Genomic DNA, 22,720 nt, shown 5'->3' with positions numbered 1-22,720 from the left:
GTCATCAAAGATTTTGTACCAAAGAGCCTCTAACTCTCTTATTAAGTTTTCCTGATTAAAGGTTGTAGGGGAATTGAACCAGTACAGTTGAACACTTACCGGGGCACAAAAGTTTTGGATCAAGCTAATATTTGTGTTTTCCCATTATCCATGTCTGTGTGATCTTATGAATAGGTTGGATGACAAATTGCCATGACTGTGGGCCCTAGAAAGGTTTCAACGGTAAGTGTTATTATTCCCACTGTTTCCTGTGGCCACTTGAGCTTCGGATATGCTTCAATTTTGGGAACATGACCTGAAATGAGTTGATAAACGGGATGGACGGTGTGGATAAAACATAAACATCACCGGGGCCACAGAGTTTCCTCAGTACGCTACAGGGTACTGAGCTACTCAGTACGCAATCCGCGTCCCTCATGATAGGGATCCGAACCATTCATCTCATCACGTATGAGAAAAATGAGCGGTTACAAGAGAAGCCCGGCAGTCCAAATTCAAAGAAAGTGTACACCCCTAACTTCTGTTATGGCACATGCAACCTCATGAGTAGCACGTATAGCTCACAGATGTGGCATCCAAGGAACGGCAAGGATGAGATTTGTCGTTTTGGTCTTGATTGTGGAGTTTAGGGCGGATTTTAATTCATTTGGTTAATCTAGGCCGTTAATCTTGACCGTGGAGTTTAGGCCCAGTTAATTGCAATCCCAATGAAGATGGGAATACAACAGTTCAGGCCATGATCGTGGTTGTATCTTAACATAATAGAGCCATGATTTTACTGTCCACACGGGAGTAAACATTGGATTCGAACCATACACTTTGTGGGTCCTAACATGGACGGCCCATGGCAAAACTTCATCGAAAACAGAGGCTCTGAGCATCCAGTTGGTTTTCTTCAAAGGATGGTAAAACATAGAAAGAGAGAGAGAGGAATCACTAAGATTGTTCCATTAGTATGGTTTTTGGGCCGTGAGCCATCTATGGCAGAGATCGCTAGGTGGGACGGTCCTGATCGACTGTCTAGACTTCCATGTGGACAATGGAAAGTGGCTTTATCATGTTATGATAAGGATAGCTCGGTCATTAAATTCTGTTTCTCAGTTGGATTTTATGGACGTGGGCACTTCGGGCACCCAGCCGTCCAAGTTTTGTGGGCTGGGCCAAACAGTTCTGCTCACACTAGTGGGCCCATGGTTTAATGATTCAGATCATTGATATGATGGTTCCACCTGTGGACACTACACTATCAAGTGCGCTCATGGTTTAATAATTCAGATCATTGATATGATGATCCCACCCGTAGACATCACATTATCAAGTGGGCCCAGATTGTGGACCTTGAGTATTATCCATGGTTTAGACTTAATGTGTGTTGAACGAGTTCAAAATGATTTCAAAGAGCAGATCAAAATTTAGGTCATGCTTGGATCTTTAAATGATACGATGAACGGTGGTTACAAGGTGTGGGCCTTACCTTTTTTTTTTTTCCAAAAGTTGAATAGAAGGAAATCGGATCAGTACGCTCTCATCGTACCGAGTAAACTCTGTTGGGCCCATCTTGAATGTATGTTGTTTACCACCGTTGAAACCTTCCTAGAGCCCACAGTGATGTTTATTTGACATTCAACCTGTTCATAAGATCACAACATGGATGAAGGGAAAAAATATCAGCTTAATCCAAAACTTTTGTGGCCCCCAAGAATTTTTCAACAGTAGACGTTTGAATCACACTGTTTCCTATGGTGTGGTCCACTTGAGCTTTGTATATGCTTCAATTTTTTAGGATAAATCCCTAAAATTATCTAGTAAACTGGATGGACAGAGTGGATAAAATACATAAATCAAGGTGGGCCCAACAAAGTTTACTCAGTACGCAATCTGCTTCCGGATAGAAGGTGTTAGCCTTATTTGCCAGCCCATGGCGAATGAGTTTTGATGTCTTTGGTTCGTACTAGGGCTGAAAGTCGGGCGGGTTGGGTTGGGTTGGTGCTCAACCCTAACCCAACCCAAGTTTCCTATACCTCAACCCTAACCCAACCCATCCCAATCTCGGATTGGGAATTCTCAACCCATGCTCAACCCAAGCGGGTTCGGTCGGGTTGATCGGGTTGGTCGGGTATATATGTGTTAATATTTTCGTTATTACATTAGTTTATTATATTTCAATATATGACTTATTTTTTGTATCTATGATTTTATTAATCATATATGTGATTATTCATCATAAAGAATTTCATTTTTTTCTTTAAAAAAACAAACTAAAATATAAGACAATTACTCCATTAAAGGTCATGTAGCATAGCACGCAATCTATTTGGGAGAGAGAAATCCGGCATATCTTGTCAACTTGAGTCCTGGGAAATGATGTGAACAAATGAGACCCGACATCACTAGTGTGCTTTCGACACAAATGATCCACATTCAATTATAATTTATAAGTAACTTATATATTGATAGGGTTCGGGTTCAGGTTCGGGTTGGGTCGGGTAACCCAAGACCTTAACCCGAGCCCAACACAACTTTTATCGGGTTGGTGTTTGTATAGCCCAAGCTTGAGATCGGACACGATATATCTTGCCCGAGCCCAACCCAATGTCGGGTCGGTCACGAGTCGGTCGGGTTGAACCCACCCAACTTTCAGCCCTAGTTCGTACACAATGTTTTTCCGCCTTTAGCCATTTTTGTATAATTCTGTGTGAAATTTCTATAATAAAATGAAGGATGATGGATTTTGGTTTAGAAAGATTTCAATGAATAGTATTTTGGGTGAACCCTTTCGGGGCATAGAAATCAATGTGAACTATTGATTATTTTATGAGATGTGAGGCCCACGAATGGAGTTAGTTTTGTAAAAAATTGTGTGAATTATGATGAAAACCTAGAGTGTGGATTCATAACGTAGTATGTTTGATGAGTTTTCCAATAATACTAAAATCATTTGATTTGATGAGTAGTTATTAATGGCGTTCCACATAATATGGATGTTTGTTATCTATTTATTACATAATTTTTCTGAAATTTTTCAAAATGCTCCTCCAACTTTGCATATTCTTGAGAAATGTGTAATGAAATAAACATTTTATCTCCCAATTTTGAAATTTGGAGAGGAAATCTTGTTTTACTGATTTTTTCTTTTCCTCTTTCTAATGCAAGTTACAATCCCACCCTCTTATCTAATGACTCCTCTTAATCCAAGTGTACTCTCACTTATCATTTTGAAATTTCATAAAATTCTTTCAAATCCCACCCATGCCATGCGTTTTATCTATATATATACCCTCTTTATTTTTTTTAAATGACCCTTTAATCTTGGAAATTTTCTTAGAACTTGAAATTTCTTTGTGCCTTAACTTGTTCAATAGGACCAACAGGAGAAGCATGAACAAGAAGAATCTAATGAAAACTCAAGCAGAGATTACATGGAAGAGGTAAAGGAGTTGAGTTCAATCCTTGTGGACTGAGATTTGGTCTTGATAACACTTCCAATACAATTTAAGGTGCAAAATCAAGCTTATAAGGAAGATACAAAGCTTTGCAATAAAATCACTATGAAGTGGTAGCTATTGATGGATTTTCTTTTGTTATACTTGTGTCATTTTTGTTAAAATTTCGATTTGTATCTTTCATTTTATATACGTATGCAATGGGCTATTGTTTTGAATTGTAATCTTCATAGCTATTTAATAAAGTTCAAGATTACAGACGAGAAAAGGTGACTTATTTTCTTGTCATTATGGTTCTTTAAATATCTAATCTAGAAACATTCGCAAAGTTAATATCTGAAATCTATGCAGATTCTAGCTCACCTTAAAAGATTATACAAAATAAAGTTAGCAGCAACACTAACTTACATCTATTTTCTTTACAAGCGGTAATTTGAGAGCATAATCTACGTACCACCTAGGATAGACTGTGCTCAAAAGTGTCCCATCTTCAAGAAATATGCCATTCAAACTCTAACATTAGAAAGCTCTATATAAGTTATGCTGCTCTTACTTATATTGATTCACTTAAATAGTCCAAACAATCAATCTAAATCATCCACAGTACAGTTGAACGCATCTCATGAGCTACCTTACAAAAAAAAAATAGCACCAATTAAATAAACCAATCCCTCCTTGATTTGGCCTTATTTTCTATTACCCTTCTATATCCAAGCCGTCCATGGGATAGCCATGATTACCTAACAAAAGTGAATCATGAGCAATTCATGGTGGTCCCCTAATAAATAGATAGATCTAATTATTGATTGGATATATTTTGGTGTAAAAGATCCTAACCGTCCATATTGAAGATTATTGATCAAGTGGTTAATATTTCTCAGATCAGTGTGATGTTTGCATGGTAGCCTAAAATGTGTGTTGGACCTATCAAACAGTCTTTATCAATGAAATGAAGGGTCCAACTGGCTAAATTCAATTAGAAAAGCTGTGAGTTATAGTGCTCTGAGGGTGTCAGGCGCTTTTCTTTCCTAAACTGTCTGCAAGTGAGGCTGGCAATGGGTCAGGAATGGGCTAAGCAGAAATGAAATTTTGAACAGGGCGAGTCTAAACTATGCAAAATAAAAAATTAAATCGGCCACGGTCTGGCACATTTTCACGCATGTCAGCTATAATGAAAAATCTCGTTCTGGGCAATTTTTCGGCCTGATTCACCATCAGGAGATGTTAAAATTTTGAGGTATTTCTTTGAATATAATGGGAAAAATCTAAAAAAATCTCACAAAAAATAAAAATATATTTATTTATTTTCAATTAATAAATATTTTTAAAATTTAATATACATTATTAATATAACAAATTCATTAATAAAAATAGATTTTTAGTGTTTATGTCAAAATATCCGCGGTATTTGTCACCTTGCTACCAGCATGCCACGGGAGAATGAACGCTGCTTGCCTATGAGTACTGAGCAAACTCTGTAGGGCCCACCGTGATGTATTGTCTTATCCACTCTGTCCATGCGTTTTACTAGCTCATTTTAAGACATGATCAGCTCATCTTAAGACATGATCTCAAAATTGAAGCATACTCACAACTTAACTGGGTCACGCTATGAGAAAACAGTGAGAAATAAACGTCTTCCGTTGAAACTTCTGGGGCCACGGAACTTTTGGATCCAGCTGGTATTTGTTTTTTTTACCTTCATCTGTATCTGTATGACCTGGTTGGATGACAAACATACATTACTATGGACCAACGGTAGGTGTTATTATCCTCACCGTTTCCTTTGGTGTGGCCCATTTGAGATTTGAATATGCTTTAACTTTGAGATCATAAAATGCACTAGTAAAATGGATGGCCGGCGTGGATAAGACACATAATCACAGAGGCCGGCACAGAATTTACTCAGTACGCAATCCGCGTGAATGTCCTATTGCTTCCGCCGTAAATTCTTAAAAAACACAGGAGATTTTGGTAACTTTCTCCTCCGAAAAGAACGCGTGTCTCCCGCCAACAGCACCATTTTCCTTCGTCTTCTTTGCCTTTTCCCTCTCTGGAGTCTTCTTCCGAAATTCAACATGGTAACTCTCTCTCTCTCTCTCTCTCTCTCTCTCTCTCTCTCTCTCAGGGTTTCAAGCATCCAATTATGTCATTTCTAGGGTTTAATGATTCAGATGTTGTTTGATCAAAGAATCCGGATACTATGCTTGATCCGGATTCTCTGAAAATGCACGTCTGTTTGTCCTTGAGGAAATTTTTTACAATGTTGGAATGAGCGATTTGATCGGCCAATCAAGCAACAATCTGTACACGCAGGGCCCACATGTAGGCGATCCAAACCGTTGGTATGGTGGACCTCATCCCAGACAGAAACCTCCTGCATTGGATGATCCTCACTGCCAGATGGATTCCTGGTTGAATATGGACCCTTGGATGTAACTTTCCATTCTGGGCTTCGAATCGGATGTCCAGGAGCATTCGACAGGGGTGAGCGTGTGGCGTCTCCGTGATGCAACCCACCACGTAGACGGCTTAGGTTACCTATAGGTGGGCCCCATTGATTATTTTCCTGGGTGTAAAGAAAAACGCCTTCTCTTTTCATTGAGCGTCATTTGATACCTACCAGACGAATGTTGAGGCTAATCCTCTAGTGGAGAGGTTGAAGTAGCTATATGCAGCACACATGCGGGGAGATCCAGGCCACTCATCAGGTTTGTCCCGCCTTGAAAGTGCCCTGGCCCAAAAATCATGCCGGTCCACTCTCAGGTGGGCCGGACATGTAGCTGAATATAGACTGTTGGTTCGCAGTGGGACCCACTTTTGAGTGGCCCAGATCATGCATACATTTGCTGTGAATCACTTCTTCAATCTCTCATACCTCTCACGTGGAAGGATTGAATATCAGTTTCACTGCATCATTTCGTTCATATGAGGTTGTATCGCTCTGTATCGGACAATTCCAGGCCAATAGAGCAGTTATTGTTCATGCTCCAAACCAGTATGTATGGGGCAATACGCATCAGTTTCCGATGATACTTGTAACCCTTGTTCATGTATCTGTATGTTGGTTAAGAATCCTTGGAATGCATTCATCTGTGTTTTATCTGGATCACTTATTTAAATGGTTATGATAACTCTTCCAGAGTTTGCAAGTCTAGATTTTTTATCATTTATTTCTTTTGCTGGTAAAAGGATGGAATGTATGGCGCGAAAATTAGTTTAATCAATTTCTTTTGTTATGTATGCAGTCAAAGAAGAGAGGTCTTTCATTGGAAGAGAAGCGTGAACAGATTCTTCAAATATTTTACGTGTCCCAAGACTTTTTCCTTGTGAGTAAACGCTTCATATCTTGTAATTTTTGGGGATACTCGTGGCGTCGCGCATGCCCCCATGTGAACTCATATACCAATCAGAATTTCAAATTCATTGGAATGGAAATTGCGTTTCAGTTCTGGTGAATCAAGTCAGTCAAGTACCCATTCTAGTTTGATCTAATTTGAGTTTTTGTTTAAAAACTATCTTCTTTTTATGAGGGGAAAAAGAAAAACTTAAAATGGTTAAATACTCCATAAAGAATGAAGGTTGTTAAAACCATCACAGCAAAAGTGAAAGGTTCGAGCTACTTCGCATAACTGAACATGTAAAATTATACCTGAATCTACCACACTTTGAATTTCACAAGTTCATTTCCCATGCTTCACTGGTTCCTTACTTTTCGTTCAACATCTCGTGTATGGTCATAGATGTCACAAGTAAATAAAATGAACAATCATAATTCACAAACCATAATGAATCATAGGTCATCACCAAGAATCAAGAATCATGAGTCACAACAAGAGCAGATGAGCACGAAGTGGTCTTTTTTCCTTATTGGTTATGAAACCACACAGCTTTATAGATCCACATAAGGCACAATCTGGCATGGATTAGATTCCGTGATCTAGGATTTACTACCAAAGTATGTGAAATGCTTTTAATTGTGGCTGATACACAATATGCTATGTGTGGATTATGACAAGGGCTCAGATTTACATGTTTAAAATTCACTTCCCTTTCTTCAAGAGTCGGTGCCTGAGAGTGTTCTTGAAGCCCTACCCAAAATATATAGCTTTATTACATATGACTAAGAGTTAATTGTTTACTTTTGTGCATCACATGTTTCCTAATTTCAGCTGAGAGAGCTTGAGAAGTTGGGTCCCAAGAAAGGCGTCATCACTCAGTCTGTGAAAGATGTCGTCCAAAGTCTGGTCGATGATGACCTTGTTATGAAAGACAAGATTGGCAGTTCCGTGAGTATCTGTTTCTTGAAATGGTTGAAAGCTTGAAATTCAAAATCTTATTGACTTTTTGTGAGCACAAAGCATGAACATTGCCTTCCTTTCTAGCAAAATGTTCAATATGTGAAAACACATGCTTTCTTCATGACTTGATCAAATTTGTGTATATCTGGATTTCACATGTTATGCAATTCTACAGTAATTGTGGTTAAGTAGTAAGGTACCGCTACATTTTCTGGTCCAAGAAATTGCGGCTCCTATGTTTTGTGGAAACTCCAGTTCTTGCGAGTAATGCTGCATGGTTCAATCATGAAATCCCAGTTTCTATCTAACAAAATGGGATGTATGCAAGTTACTTCAGAATCTCTCTATCCTTCAAAATGCACCAATTCATTCAAGAACACCCTTCTTGCACCACCCACCTACTTGTGGCATGTCTCTGGCTTTTGTTGCTTGTTCTGTTGTAAGTTGGAACTTCTTTTGCCGCTGCATGTATTGACTGACCTAAGCAAAAGCATGCTGCTATCTGCATAAAAGCCCTCAAGAGGCTTAAGAGTGTCTTAGGCACCAGCTCTTCTCAATGTTTTTATTCAGATTTGTCTACTTAGTAATTTGATGTGGCTTTCCCCTGTTCTCGTGCAGATATACTTTTGGAGTCTTCCTAGCTGTGCTGGAAATCAGGTAAGCTTTAAAGTTGAATAAACAACATTGATGCTTCTATTATTTGCAATCTTAAACACCTGAAATCTTGGCCTGTCTGTATCTTATTCTGCTTTGGTTGTTATTTCCAACAGTTGAGGAATGCTCACTGCAAGCTAGAATCTGATCTTGCGAGCAGCAAGAAGCGTTTGGCAGAACTTCTTGAACAGAGGGATAGTTTGAAGAAGGGTAGAGAGGAGTCTGTAAGTGGATAGCATTAGCCAAAGGATTCCTTGGACCTTTCTTAGAAATGAAATACCCTTGGAGGGACCTTTTGAGCTTGTAAATTTAGCTTTTTCTCTTTATTCTAGGATGAGCGAGAGGTTGCTTTAGATGAACTGAAGGCTATAGAGCAGACACATAAAACACTAAAGGTAATGGTTATTCTTGTAAATCCTATGTTTATCAGCAAAATGGAAATCAGCAATTCAAGTATTAACAATTATGCAAGCATATGATCAGATGGTGACATGTTTTATAGGATGAACTGGGCCTTTATGCAGACAATGATCCAGCTGCCCTTGAAGCAATGAGTAAGGAATGGCTACTCCTTTACTTCTTCATGACACTGCATCTATTTGGAACTGAGAAGTGTGATGACTACTCAAGATTCAACAGAGTGGTGTTTTGGATCCCACTCTCCCAACATTTGCCACTGTCACACATGCGTGCATGATTCTGGCCATTCATGAGGTGGACCCCACCATGTATGTGACATGGCCACAAAACAAGCCAGTCCAGTCCAGTCTTTGGGTGGGGCACACCTCTGCAAAAAAATGGACACTTGAACCCAGTTGACTAACAGTCCCCATCTGAAGAGTAGATGTGGCCCACTTGATGGCCGGAATGGCCTGACTTTAGGCCAAAGCACATATATGTTTGTGCGCACCAGATGAACAGCCCAGATGATTCTCAGACAGTAGGATTCAAAATGCAACTTCCACAACTAACCTTAGCAGCAGTTATTGGAACCTTGTTTGGCTCTTGTTTGGGGCCAGATCAATTGTTTCATTAGATCGAAATCAAGTTAGACTGTTCATCTTCGCATCTAGAATCACACCTCATTTATGCATTTTGTACATCTTCATGTTGAGAATTTATGCTGCTCATCCAAAGCTTTTTTTATCCTGGAATTCTGATCTTTTATCTGCATGGCAGAAAATGCGACTGAGATTGCTCACTCTGCAGCAAATAGATGGACAGGTCTCCTTTTGACATCACATTTTCTCCTTTTCTTTCTTCTTTTAATGAATCTCGAGTCTTTCATGTTTCCTCAACTGATTACCAAGAAATTATCCCACAGACAACATCTTCACAGTGCAACATTGGTGCTCAAGTAATTTCCCCGAGGCCAAAGAGCAGCTTGAACACATGTACAAGGAGGTGATATGCTTTGTTTTTCTTGATAGATATCTATAAATACTGTACTTGCTGAAGTTTGCTAAGCTGACAACTGCCTGTACCCATGCAAGCAAGCATGCCAATTTACGTTGTGGTCTACCAGAGTGAAATGCCCTGATAGGCCAGAAGATCTAAATAGTCTGACCCACAAACCTGTGTGCTTGCCTGTGGATAGGCATGGCTCCATGTTCCTGTGGGCTTCATACTTGTTATTTTGAAGCTTCCACCACTAACCTATGGCTTTGAAGTTACGACAGTTTCCTATATAGGTAGGGCACTTCATTTGGACCTAGGTGGCTAGGTCATCATCAGGTCATCATCATATAAGCCATATCCCAACTAAATGTCGTTGGCTTTCATTTTCTTCTAGGTATTTGTTTCAAATATCTACGCACTTGCATCAGTCACCCCTTATTGGATACTTGTGTGTAGTAATTTAATAACCATGTACTATGCATGTGGGGGCCTCATCCCTCATTTGGTTTCGTCTGAAATAACATTTCCATTTTATGTAACTGCAAGCACATGCTAGACTTCGATGCATGTAATGAAATTCTGTGATCTCTTACTGTCATTTAAAATAATGCAATGGCACATGAGTCTGGATCCATTGTTCGACTATCGCCGATATGATATCGAAATATCCCCAATATTATCCATATCTCTAGCTTGGCGATATCAATAACACTTGTAGCGATATTGATAACAATGGTAGTATAAAAAATTCCAGGTTGGCGATGTGTTGCTAATGTTTCACTAATATTTGGACTGTGTAAATTCTAGGTGTCGCTTATATTGCCAACATTTTGAATTGTGTAAATTCCAGGTGTCGCTTTTATCGCCAGTTTATCGGCTATATTTCAATAATATCACCAATGTATCAATATCACTAAAAATTTGTTTATTAAAGAAAAAAAATCATTTTTTTTTTCATTTTTTTATGAGTGCATGGTTGTATGCAATGTTCAAATTGTCAACAATAATAAAAAAAATGTCACAATATTATCATTAGCACAACATGGGTGATATCGAGACTACAACCTTTTGTTTCCTTTCCAAGTATCGACAATTTCTAGGCAAAATATCTTGTGTTGTTGATATTCTGAAATATCGATGGATGGTTGGGATTGACAGGATGGTTGGACTGATTTCTTATGATAGTGCATGCTTTTAGGCTCCCATTAAATGGAACTTATTATGTATGCATTCCGTTTTGTAATTTTTTTTATTCCTAAATATGCAAATATGTGTATTTTAGCATCTTTTGAAGTTTTACTGAAAAATTCCATTGTTTTCCCCGTGTTTCCCTGCATTTCTGGTTACTGGCGATATTTTTGGCGACATCGATATTGTTTTTGTATCCCTGGCCAACGAAACTTATGGTGATACTGATATTTCGAGCACTGATTGGATTCAATACAAGGCTTTGTATGTTGTGTAAGTAAGTTCTTCTAAGTGTGTCTACCTGCATCTTAAGTGCTTCAATACATTTACTCCAATGTACTTAGAATCACTTTGTATGCCAAGCTTAACGTACAAAACTTTGTATTGGATCTAGGCTCATGGCACATCATTTAGTCAGAAAATTACCTGATGACAAAGGGTGATATCAATGACATTGACAATGACAATGCCATCTGTAACCGTAGCATCCCTCCAGCATGCTACACCATAGTATGGCCGGCTTTCCAAACTAGAACCAGACGGGTGTTAACCACCTTTTTTAATGCTGGTGGCTCATTCAGTGTACATGTGGCATAGAACCACCTCAATCTGGACCATTGAAATCGTGGAAGGAGAATAGGCTGAAACCGTCCAACATCCATGAAAAATTGACTGCTAAAAAATTCAATGGGCAAAATCAGATGGTTAAGATTACCTGATTGGTTTGACTTTTGGGCCATGCTCCATCCACCAAGGGATTCCATGGTTCGGAAGCTCTGGATTTCTATGCATCTATTCCCCATGTGTACACTGGATTGAGTCACTGCTACTTGAGAAAACGATGGGAAATGTGATGTTGCCTGTGCATCTAGACTCTCCTACAACATGCATTCTTGTTTTTTTAGGAGAATCACTTTGTGGATTGTAACTGCTATATATTTATTATAATGCAGGTAGGAATAACAGATAGTTTGGATTATTTGGAGTGATCACCTGTTTTCTTGAAGTTGATTGCTCATCAGTTGCTGGCAGTCTCAACAAAGGGTACTCTGATAATTTGATACTCTAGATGTTTTAGAAATGTGAGGGAATGTTGCTTGTGATCACCCATGCAACTGATTGTCGGTAAAATTCTTTTGTAATATTCATCTTCCCATGCTTGGTTAGTGATGCGTCTGTAAAGAGGAATGCTGAAGTGAACTCAAGCGGTACACTTTTCTCTCCCATGTGTGAGATCCAAACCTCTCATCAAGAGGATCCCACCAGTTAGATGCTTATTCCCCAAAAAAATCAAGCTGACCAGATCATCAGATATTTGCACATTGAATTCGGACCATTGGTTACATGAACAGCCATTCATGTTGTACAAAGATGGCCAGCTTGATTATCTACACCATGGAGCCCGCTTCCTGAGCAGCTTGGTTCTTGCACACATTAACCATGTGAGAAATGACAGTGCACTTCTCTGTTTCACTTGAGATTCTTCGTTGATCACTGTTTAGAGAAACATAGCATATCAAGGGCTCATTTGGTTGCCAAAAATAAGTTACTTTTTCTACTTACAGCGGTAGATAAGTGACTTATTTCAGATAAGTAAGTTTGGTTTATGATTAGTTATAAGCAACTCTTTTACTTCAAGTACTTAATCACTTCAGTTAATTTTTTTAGCTTTCTACTTTTCATAAGTTGCGGAATAAAGGCATCAGGAGAGACCAAAGAGAGGAGAAGTTGATGAGTAGGTTCATTATAAGTAGAAACTAAGATAAGTTACTTGTGGCATAAGTAACTTATCTTAAGCAACTTACAATCCAAACGGGCCCTAAATGTCAAAGATCTTGAGTGGATGCTAAGAAAAGTCCCCATGGAGCAAGTGGGATTGGGCAGGGTAAGGATAAATTGCTTTAAACACAAAACAATGATCCAACTTGCTGTCAACTCAAAACAATTAATTGACATTGTGATCAATATGACTCATCTTTTGTGGGTGGTTAATAGGAGGTTCTACAAATTCAGTGCCTGAAATATATTTGCAACTTCATGGGGGTCCTTTGGATTCAGTTGAATTTAATCCAGCTTTGTCGGCATGGATCAGTGCATCAGTTTTATTGTTTTAGTTGTCTGTACATGTGGCCAACATGTGCGAGATCCAGACCAATCATCAGCTAGGCCCTAACCCTGGATGGGCAATGTTCGCACCAATTTCAACTGTCCATTTGCTTTCCCCAAAAGTCCCCAATGCAATCGTTGTTGTTGACTGATACATATGATTTTTTTTTTCCTATCCATAGTTGAGAGTACCTGATGATTGGTTCAGATGTTGCACATTTTGCCACGTGTGAGTGTTTACTTAGAAGTTAGTGGAGAAAAATTCGGCAAATGCCAGTCTTCCAAAAGAAAAGTAGGTGTGGTTATTCCGTTGGCGAAGGTTGCTTTTGGTCTCGGGCCCATAGTGCCTGGACGTGTTTCCACATTTGAAGTGAGCACACATGGCATTTCTCTAATTTCCATTTGTCCCAAAGTCCTAGAATGTGTGTCATGTATACTCTCAAATGTAGTCCCGGTCATGGATGGGTGTTTAGGCCAAAGTCCCATTGATAAACTTATTCTATCCGTGTCCTGGGGACATCAAATGGATGGTTAAAATGAAAATGGCTCGTGGGCCAAACTCATCGTATCTCTAACCATGCTTCATCAATCTTGGGCCATTTTCTAGCCGTGCCTGCTCACGTTTTGTACATTGTGGCCTACATGAGGAGTGACATGGCCCTGTTTTTAATTTTTTAATTTTTTAGCGAGAACTATTTAACGTGGGGCCCTTGAAGTATTGCATCTCTTACATGAGTGGCATACCAGCAAATAAATACTCCGATTCAGTGCATGTGGGGCTCATGATTTGGACTGGCCATGGATGGGAACCCTCGGGGATCTTCAGATCTCAGCACTTTCATTTTGTGGCCCAAAAATATATGGTCGAGTATACAAAGCATGGCAAGGATCCACATTCATCTGAACAAGGACTAAATATTACCGTTAAAATATTTAAACCTTGGAGGATTCGAGGGAATTATCCATCCAAAGTGAGGCCCATCATTTGAACGGTTTAGATCATCAAAATATTAGCCCTACATGCAAGGAATCTAGCTCATCATGAAGCTACGTCACTTTGTCAGGCGAGCTGGACTTCACCCTGTTCTACTCACTTGCTATGCACCACGCTCGGGACGCGACTTGCCTGTGCCCCCTGGACACAGGAAGTTCCTGTGGTCGTGGGAAGCTATGTGGGGCCAACAGGGATGCCTGTGACAAATCCACTCTGTCCATCAGTTTATAGGACATAAGTCCAAAAATCAGGCAGATCCAGAACTCGAGTGGGCCACGCCACACGAAACGGTGGGGCTTGAACGGGAGCGGATTAGCGGTTACATGGGTAACGGCTTAGTGGGTGTTACCTTACCGTGTGGGGCCCGCCTTGATGAATTTGTTTCATATCTACACTGCCCATCTGTTTTTTCAGCTCGTTTAAGGACGTTATTCCAAAGGTTGAACAGATCCAAATCTCGGGTGGACCACGCGATAGGAAAAGGTGGTGAATGACCATTAAAAGCTTTTTGTAGGCCATAAAAGTTTTGGATCAAGCCAATCTTTGTATTTCCCTTCATCCAGTTCTGTTTGACATTATCAACGGGTTGGATGACAGTTAAATATTACGGATTTGGTTACGGTGGGCCTTGGGAAGTTTTCAATGGTGAGCGTTCAATTATCACCGTTTCCAGTGGTGTCGTCCACCTGAGATTTGGATGTGCTTAATGTTTGGGACAGCGTCTTAAGGGATGGAAAAACGAATGGACAGAGTGGATATACAGCATATCATCAAAGTGGCCCCCACGGTAAGGTAACACCACACCCACTGAGGTGTTACCCGGGTAACAGGTAATCCGCGCCAGGATTAAACGGCCTCCATTGGAAACTGTGGGGGCCTCAGAAGTTTTGTATCAGAATTATATTTATACCTACAGTTTATCCGAGAGGTAATAGCCCTATGAACGGTTTGGATATCGGGTCTAGGCAGGTTTCAACGGTCTACATTTTTGTTCTCACTGTTTCGTGTGGTGTGGCCCACCTGATTTTTGGACTATTGTGATCTTGAGAAACTGATGGACGGAGTGGATTTGTCACGGCCATATCTGTGGGCCTGAGCCAGAGCCCCATCCAACGATCAATACGAGCCGAAGCCAGTGGCCACTCCAACGATCAATGCGTGAGAAAAACGTTGATACTCTGGCAGATCGTGATGGATGATACGCAATCGCTCGAATATGAAACACGTGGCATATTTATAACTAAAGTTAAACCATCCAGACAGTGGGACACAACTTAGATGGTTCAGAAAAGAATAAACATGTTAAAGCGATGCCAGATTAGCCGTATATCTAACGACAGTGAACGAGAAATGATCATTGGTTTTAATTAAACAAAAATATCTTCATAAATCAGATATCTTACAATCATTAAAATACTGTTTTTTAGTTAACATTACAGCTCGTCTAGCTGGCTTTCCATACATGTTACGTTTAAGAATGCAAGCCCCCGTGTATCATACACCATACGCTGTAAAGAGTATCAAAACACATTTCAAATGTCCTAAGATTCTCTCGGAAACATTTCGAATTTCAAAAACCAAGAGAGGGAACGAGAATATCCCGGCAGCCAATCATTTCACTCAGCGTGTGAGATGTAACTCCTACCGTCCCAATAATGCCATAGAACGTGCGTTGCAACCCATCCGTCCACGCGTCGAAAGCCGATAGGCGGAATCACTGGCGACCGGCCCATATACAACAATAACAGTTGTCAGCCAGTCTGGCAGTTTTCAGATTCGTGTTTTTTGAGGCCCGCTCTCGTTTTAAGCAGACTCGAGAGAGGCGGAAACAGAGAGCAAGAGAGAAAAATATTGGGAAATAGGGTTAGGGTTTTGCAATGGAGTTGATGAGAGTTTCATTTACAGTAATGACGATTTTGGCTCTCGTTGTAGCCATAAATGCTCAGAGTAGCAGCAGCCCTGCTCCTGCCCCTGCAAGCGACGGTTCGTTTTTTTTTTTTTTTCAAAGCCTCTGGTTTTTAAGATTTTATTTGTTTGGATTGCCAATTTGATGTAATTTGTTTGATGAAGTTGGTTTTATTTATTTATTTTGATGCAGGGGTAGCGATAGATCAAGGGATAGCGTATGTGCTGATGTTGGCTGCCCTCGTTCTCACATATCTCATTCATTGAAATAGAATATTGAGAGATGTTTGGGTTTCTAATATTCGTTGTATCATATGCATGTTTTCTCTATTCTTCCTCCCTCATTCTTGCCCTCTTCTCTTGATACCATCTCTTTCTTTCTTTTACATTTCCTTTTGTTGTTCATGCACTGCTACTGATATCGGTATCTTGGTAGGTGGAACTTGTTGTTGTTGCATTCTTTTATAAAATTGGATTGTTGGTTTTTTTTTTTTTTTCATTTCCTTTCTTTTTTTAAATGTGGTTTTGGGTATATGTTTGGCATCTGCAATTTCTCAACATGGATGACTGGAACAAGTAACCTTTGATGGAGTGAACATAGCGCCCTACGCCAACGCACTGTTTGTTGAAACACCCAGTTCCATACGAATGGGGCCGTGATTCATATCGTTGAACTGATGGCCCCCCATTGTAGATGGGGCGTCCCCAATCCTTTTGATCTGTACCCTCCAAGGGTCCTCGTTCACTTGAAAACGTGCCAAAGAATGAAGGGTTATTATTCAGGGTTAACTTTGGGTCAGTCCATCCACATCACTGCTCATCGTGCCAGCCAAATGCCCGCCGGACCAGGCTTGTGGGAGTTAATTGATACTCTGTCAGAACATGTGGCTTGATACATTGTACTTCAGATGAACTTATAGGTACTTACAAAATGTACTTAAATGCAGTACAAGGTCTGTTATGCTTCAAGCATTCATTTCTTTCCACCCTCGTGACCCACCTAATGTGCTGGCACGATCCTGTAGGCTTTGCCGCATTTGGGCTGGGTCCTCTTTGGATGCATGTGAATTCACAAAGCCAGACAAGTGCTATATCATTGGGATTTCCAGCTACATGAATCTAATACCCAAATTGGGGCAGTGGCAGAGATTCACAGGAACATGAACGCAGTCCCATGTAATCTTCCTGTCAAATATTTTACAACATCAAATATTCAGAATGCTCAGGTTTTCAGTTTGTACGAGCAGGGCTTGTGATACAGTGATCGAAAATCCAAGTTTTGATATTATGGGGCCATGCACCGAAAAATTCTCTAATGTGGGAGAATTTAACTATTCCATAGGTGTAAAGTGAAACAAGTAGACATTAAGAAAGAAATATGGTGGCACTTCACACTCAATCTATAAAAGAAAGGTCAAGCAATATGCAGCTAGGACTTTCTGACTTAAGTGGTCGTTGGTGGATGGTCCATCTAGGGTGAGGTCCGTTGAGTGCTGATCCACTTGCAGAAACTGAAAACCCAAACGGTACTGTGCAAATCGGCCTGACCCTTTTAAAAGATGGGCTCAGTCGAGTTTGTTTGGTGTAGGCATGGGCATGGCCTATCGTAATGAAATGGGTCTGGCTTAATCTGTTCTTTGCCTGAGCTAAAATGGCTACATGCCTTGTATAAATAAGTATGGTTCAACAATCATGTGATTACTTAAATGGTGTTAATGGTGGAGCTTTGCAAGAGGTCTTAGGTCGTGGGTGGAGTCCCGGGCCACCCTTGTTTGAGGGTATAGATGTGCATATGAATATTATTGGACCGTAGTGGCTTTTGGCTACGTTCTAGCATTTTGGATATATATAGATATATATATATATATATATATATATATATATATATATATATATATATATAAAATTTGGAGTGGCTGCTATTACTCCCCTACAATGTAAGCTAACGAGCGCGGGCGTGTGCTGGGGGGGGGGGGGGGGGGGTCATTAACAGTGATAGATGGTGGTAGGGCTGGCAATTGCGGGCAAGGGCAGAGCAAAATCAATATTTTGAAGAAGCTTGGCCTGTCAAATTCAAAATCTTGGCATTATTGCCAACTCATTTTAGTCTCATGTGACTCATCCAAGTTGATGTGGAGTTTGTAGAGTCCAATCCGGCTCAGCACCACGAATTGCCCCCCTTACTACCCCACAAATCAACCCAACTTGACTTAGATTGGACAAGTCGTTTCAAGTCGGTGAGTTAAACCTCATCAATACCCTATGAATCAACCTAGCTCGACTTGAGATGGGACGAATCGTTTCAAGTCAGCTGAGTTTTTTTTTTTTTTTTACCACAGATTCAACCACTGACATCTACAAACTAGTGTGCGTTCATGGACATCCATATACCATCTAAGCTATGCCCTATTCTGGATGAACCATCCAAACCATCTTACCTCATGCTGAATTTAGATAGGTAAGTATTATAATTTTCAACCATCCATGGGATGTTCGATAATTAGATGAATGGACTTGTTTGATCAGTATTGGCCATGTTCTTTCCAAAACAAGACCCTAAATTTCAGTCACCAGGCTAATTAACCATGTACCATGCTTATGGTCGACAAATCAACACAACTCAGCATGCAAATCAAATGCCACCTGGAAGAGACAACTTAGGTCTTATTTGATTATTTAATCATTATTTCTATAGACACAATGAAATTAGTTTTATTTTCAGTGTTTGTTTCGTTTTACAAGCAAAAATTATAATACTCTTGAGTTTCATTAACAGTGATAGATGGTGGTAGGGCTGGCAATTGCGGGCAAGGGCAGAGCAAAATCAATATTTTGAAGAAGCTTGGCCTATCAAATTCAAAATCTTGGCATTATTGCCAACTCATTTTAGTCTCATGTGACTCATCCAAGTTGATGTGGAGTTTGTAGAGTCCAATCCGGCTCAGCACCACGAATTGCCCCCCTTACTACCCCACAAATCAACCCAACTTGACTTAGATTGGACAAGTCGTTTCAAGTCGGTGAGTTAAACCTCATCAATACCCTATGAATCAACCTAGCTCGACTTGAGATGGGACGAATCGTTTCAAGTCAGCTGAGTTTTTTTTTTTTTATACCACAGATTCAACCGCTGACATCTACAAACTAGTGTGCGTTCATGGACATCCATATACCATCTAAGCTATGCCCTATTCTGGATGAACCATCCAAACCATCTTACCTCATGCTGAATTTAGATAGGTAAGTATTATAATTTTCAACCATCCATGGGATGTTCGATAATTAGATGAATGGACTTGTTTGATCAGTATTGGCCATGTTCTTTCCAAAACAAGACCCTAAATTTCAGTCACCAGGCTAATTAACCATGTACCATGCTTATGGTCGACAAATCAACACAACTCAGCATGCAAATCAAATGCCACCTAGAAGAGACAACTTAGGTCTTATTTGATTATTTAATCATTATTTCTATAGACACAATGAAATTAGTTTTATTTTCAGTGTTTGTTTCGTTTTACAAGCAAAAATTTTAAATTTATTAAACAATAGCTACCTTATATCTTGTATCATAGAATTGTAATTATGAATAAGGTTAACTATTACATTGTATAATTTATCATTTATTTATTTTTCAAAATCAAACAATAGAAAATTTTTAAATTAAGAAAAATGTTTTTCTTTCCTACAAATCCCCCGTAATCAAACCAACTCTAAGGTCAAAGGCTTTTATACTCTGGCCAAGGGTGACAGATGTAGCCACTAAAATTTATTTATGAGTAATCTTTACTAAATATAATGCAAGCAGTAATGGTGAATTTGTGCAAACAAAGTGCTTTTTTGAAAGCTCCAAAGTCTGAATATTCAAGGAACATGAATGGCAATTGAATTCTCTCATTTTAATAAATTGGAGGCATATGGCTGGTGAGGAATCTACTTAGGATTTTACCCACATAAAATTTCTAGAGAGGAATGAGCAATGTTGGGAAACATGATATGAAAAGGTTGATTGCTTCTGCACGTCTTCCCAAAATTGTATACACCTAGATACATAGCTCAAGTGGTAGACTGAGTGAAAGATACGTCATTTCAACAGCGAGGTCTTCATGTCGAATCCTTAGAGGGGGTGGCTAACAATGAAGTGTGAACTGACAGTGGGTGTACTACCAAGCTAACAAAAGTAAAAAAAGAAAAAAAAAATTAAAAATTTTATCTTCTTGCCATTCATTAATGAGGGAACCGTACTTGCTTTAAACTTGGGAAGACTTTCTGTTCCACCAGCCCCCTACACGGAGACCATATTTACTCCAAAGAGCATCTCTCCCTCTCTCTCTCTCTCTCTCTCTCTATAGGTGCATGGCATGTACCCTGCTCCTATTAAATAAACCATCAAGGCCATGGCCCCATCTAGATGTGTTGTATTTAAGTTACATCAAGTAGATTTTTCTAACTGGATAATTCATGAATATTTAAGGATAGTTGAAATGGAAAGAGATCCAAATTCAATTAAGGCCCCTCATGGGACCATGTTTTGGAAATCATGACTATTACTCTCCTTGCCACAGAGGTGGACAAGTGTGACTATAACTTAATAGGAAAATGTTAGCTTTGAACTTCTGGCTTGGATCTTTCAATCGAAGAGATTTTTTTGGGTATTGTCCATCCGATGTAGGGCTGATGGCACCAGCAGTCTAGATCTTCTGAGCCATGCATCCTGTTGTTAGTGTTGAAACTCTGTGGACTGTGCAAAGAAGAGGCACTTCAAAACTACCTAGAAATTGTGGGCATACAAATAATTCAAATTAAACTGTCCACATTGTAGGTTCAACCATTAAAAATATTTTTAACTATACTACTATTGGATTGGCGGACATTGATTGGATGATAAAAGAATCAAATACAGTTGATAGTTCTATTTTGACAAACAAATGTCAATGAATAGAGGTGATGATGGTTCAAGAAATTGGGTTCTAGGATCATAACTTAGGGATGGCGGGCCTTGCAATTTAGTCCATTGAATTCGAGTTGTGGCATGACCAGTGTACATTTTTGGCTGCCTGTGCATCAAGAGCCATCCAGCGACAGAGTATCAAATAGCTCACCGTGTATGATACATGCCATGCTAGCAATCCATACATTCCCATCAATCCTGTCGCTCGAAGATGTATCAGAGCATAAGCAGTTTTTTGTACACGTAAATTTACAAGTGGGCACATGGTTTAGTAATCCACAATGTTCACTGACAGCTGGAAGCATGGGTTCATGATTATTAAGAAATATCATACACAATCTTCCCAGCACTTTGTTCCGTGACCACCAAATAGATGGTCATGAAAAATACAACAATAACCAAGAAGAAAATAGTTCACCCATCATTATTGATAGGAATTTTTAGATAGATCATCCTTTTTGTGGGTTAATTAAAAAGAACAACCCTTTATGGATTAATTAGATAAAACCACTTGAAAGTTTTTGATTGAGATTCCAGCACCTATATATTTTGTGCCTCCTTTATTTTATTACTTTATATATATATATATATATATATATATATATATATATCCATTCTCAGACTTTTTAAATGACACACAAAAAAAATTCATTATTAATGGTACCCATTTAAAAGGTTGATCCATGTCTATTATTTTCGGTTGTGGGGTGTTTCCTTCATTTTAATATCATGGCAGCTTCATCGTTTAAAAAAATATTGACCAGGGTGGCTGACATTCCCCGTTGATCTTGACGCCAGGTATATCTTTTGTGGGAGGCGTCGTGAAGCCACTTAATGTCTGTATTTTATATCCGAGCTATCCATCCAAATTTTCAGATCATTTTAGCAATAAGATCTAAAGGTCGAGCGGACCACACCATAGAAAGTAAGATAATGAGAGCCACCATCCAAACCTTCCTAGGCACACTTAGGATGATTATTTGCAATTTAACATGTTCACAAGGTCATAGAATCTGGACCCTATGCTTGTCACATTGTCAATTTTCTGCTTAGTGTATTTTGATTGGTATATATCATTATTGATGTTGTCCATGCCAAATTAGGTACTACCCTTCAAGAGCCACCAAAGGGCCACCATGATGTATTAATTTTATCCACACTATTCATCCATTTTTTTATATATCATTTTAGAGTACTTGACCAAAAGTAAGAAATATTAAAATCTCAAGTGGACCACACCATGCGAAGCAACAATGCTAAGGATGCCTACCATTGAAACCTTTTTAGGGTTCACCGTGTTGTTTATTTTCCATCAAACCTGTTTATATAATCATATACACCGGGATGAAGTGAAAAAACAAATATAATCTTTATCCAAAACTTATGTGGCCCCCAAGATTTTTTCAACAATAGTAATTTTATCCCAACTTTGTGGTGCATTTAAGATTTGTATATTTGATATTTTTGGGTTCATATTCTAAAATGATATGTAAAAATGGATGGATGGTGTGGATGAAATTAATACATCACTGTGGCCCCTTAGTGGCCCTCAAAGCCTTCGTCTATCCTGAGCTCCGAACAGGCGGGTGAGAGAATCAAGGTCATGTAGCTCGATGAAGGGAAATCACAAATATCAGCTTATCTAAAACTTTGACGGCCTTAAAAAAAGTTTTCAACGGTGGACGTTCAAACACCATTGTTTTCTATGCTATGCTCAAGTTAAGATTTGGACCTGCTTCAATTTTAGACTTATGCTCTAAAATAAGCGGGCAAAATGGAT

The 22,720-nt window shown here is 39.3% G+C and overlaps 2 protein-coding genes across 5 annotated transcripts; both read left to right on the top strand.

Moving 5' to 3' along the window:
- Positions 1-5,380: 5,380 nt before the first annotated feature.
- Positions 5,381-16,480, top strand: LOC131216948 (meiotic nuclear division protein 1 homolog). Of its 4 annotated transcripts, XR_009157123.1 has the most exons (12): positions 6,686-6,772; positions 7,616-7,732; positions 8,363-8,401; positions 8,515-8,622; positions 8,731-8,793; positions 8,901-8,952; positions 9,578-9,622; positions 9,723-9,802; positions 11,938-12,028; positions 12,653-12,719; positions 13,099-16,067; positions 16,183-16,480. XR_009157123.1 is itself a non-coding variant. In XM_058211605.1 (10 exons), exons 1-10 carry the CDS (start codon positions 5,522-5,524, stop codon positions 11,971-11,973), a joined length of 624 nt encoding a protein of 207 aa, XP_058067588.1. In that variant the 5' UTR covers positions 5,381-5,521; the 3' UTR covers positions 11,974-12,210. The 4 variants fall into 4 exon arrangements, 2 of the variants coding, with proteins under 2 accessions (XP_058067588.1, XP_058067582.1); XR_009157119.1 differs by having other exon boundaries at positions 12,653-16,067; XM_058211605.1 differs by lacking the exons at positions 12,653-12,719; positions 13,099-16,067; positions 16,183-16,480 and adding an exon at positions 5,381-5,524 and having other exon boundaries at positions 6,692-6,772; positions 11,938-12,210.
- Positions 15,962-16,480, top strand: LOC131216963 (arabinogalactan protein 41-like). The gene is made up of 2 exons (XM_058211615.1): positions 15,962-16,067; positions 16,183-16,480. Exons 1-2 carry the CDS (start codon positions 15,962-15,964, stop codon positions 16,254-16,256), a joined length of 180 nt encoding a protein of 59 aa, XP_058067598.1. The 3' UTR covers positions 16,257-16,480.
- Positions 16,481-22,720: the final 6,240 nt, after the last annotated feature.

The sequence above is a fragment of the Magnolia sinica genome, chromosome 1 (genome assembly GCF_029962835.1).
Source record: "Magnolia sinica isolate HGM2019 chromosome 1, MsV1, whole genome shotgun sequence".
Lineage (NCBI taxonomy): Eukaryota > Viridiplantae > Streptophyta > Magnoliopsida > Magnoliales > Magnoliaceae > Magnolia > Magnolia sinica.
Note: the sequence above shows the minus strand (reverse complement) of the source record. Positions and strands in the feature narration are given on the sequence as shown.

Coding starts and splice junctions, on each gene's coding strand:
- LOC131216948 (XM_058211599.1), top strand. CDS start 6,686: ATGCAGTCAAAGAAGAGAGGTCTTTCATTGGAAGAGAAGCGTGAACAG. Junction 6,773..7,615: donor TGTCCCAAGACTTTTTCCTT/GTGAGTAAACGC, acceptor TCCTAATTTCAG/CTGAGAGAGCTTGAGAAGTT. Junction 8,402..8,514: donor CTAGCTGTGCTGGAAATCAG/GTAAGCTTTAAA, acceptor TATTTCCAACAG/TTGAGGAATGCTCACTGCAA.
- LOC131216963 (XM_058211615.1), top strand. CDS start 15,962: ATGGAGTTGATGAGAGTTTCATTTACAGTAATGACGATTTTGGCTCTC. Junction 16,068..16,182: donor TCCTGCCCCTGCAAGCGACG/GTTCGTTTTTTT, acceptor ATTTTGATGCAG/GGGTAGCGATAGATCAAGGG.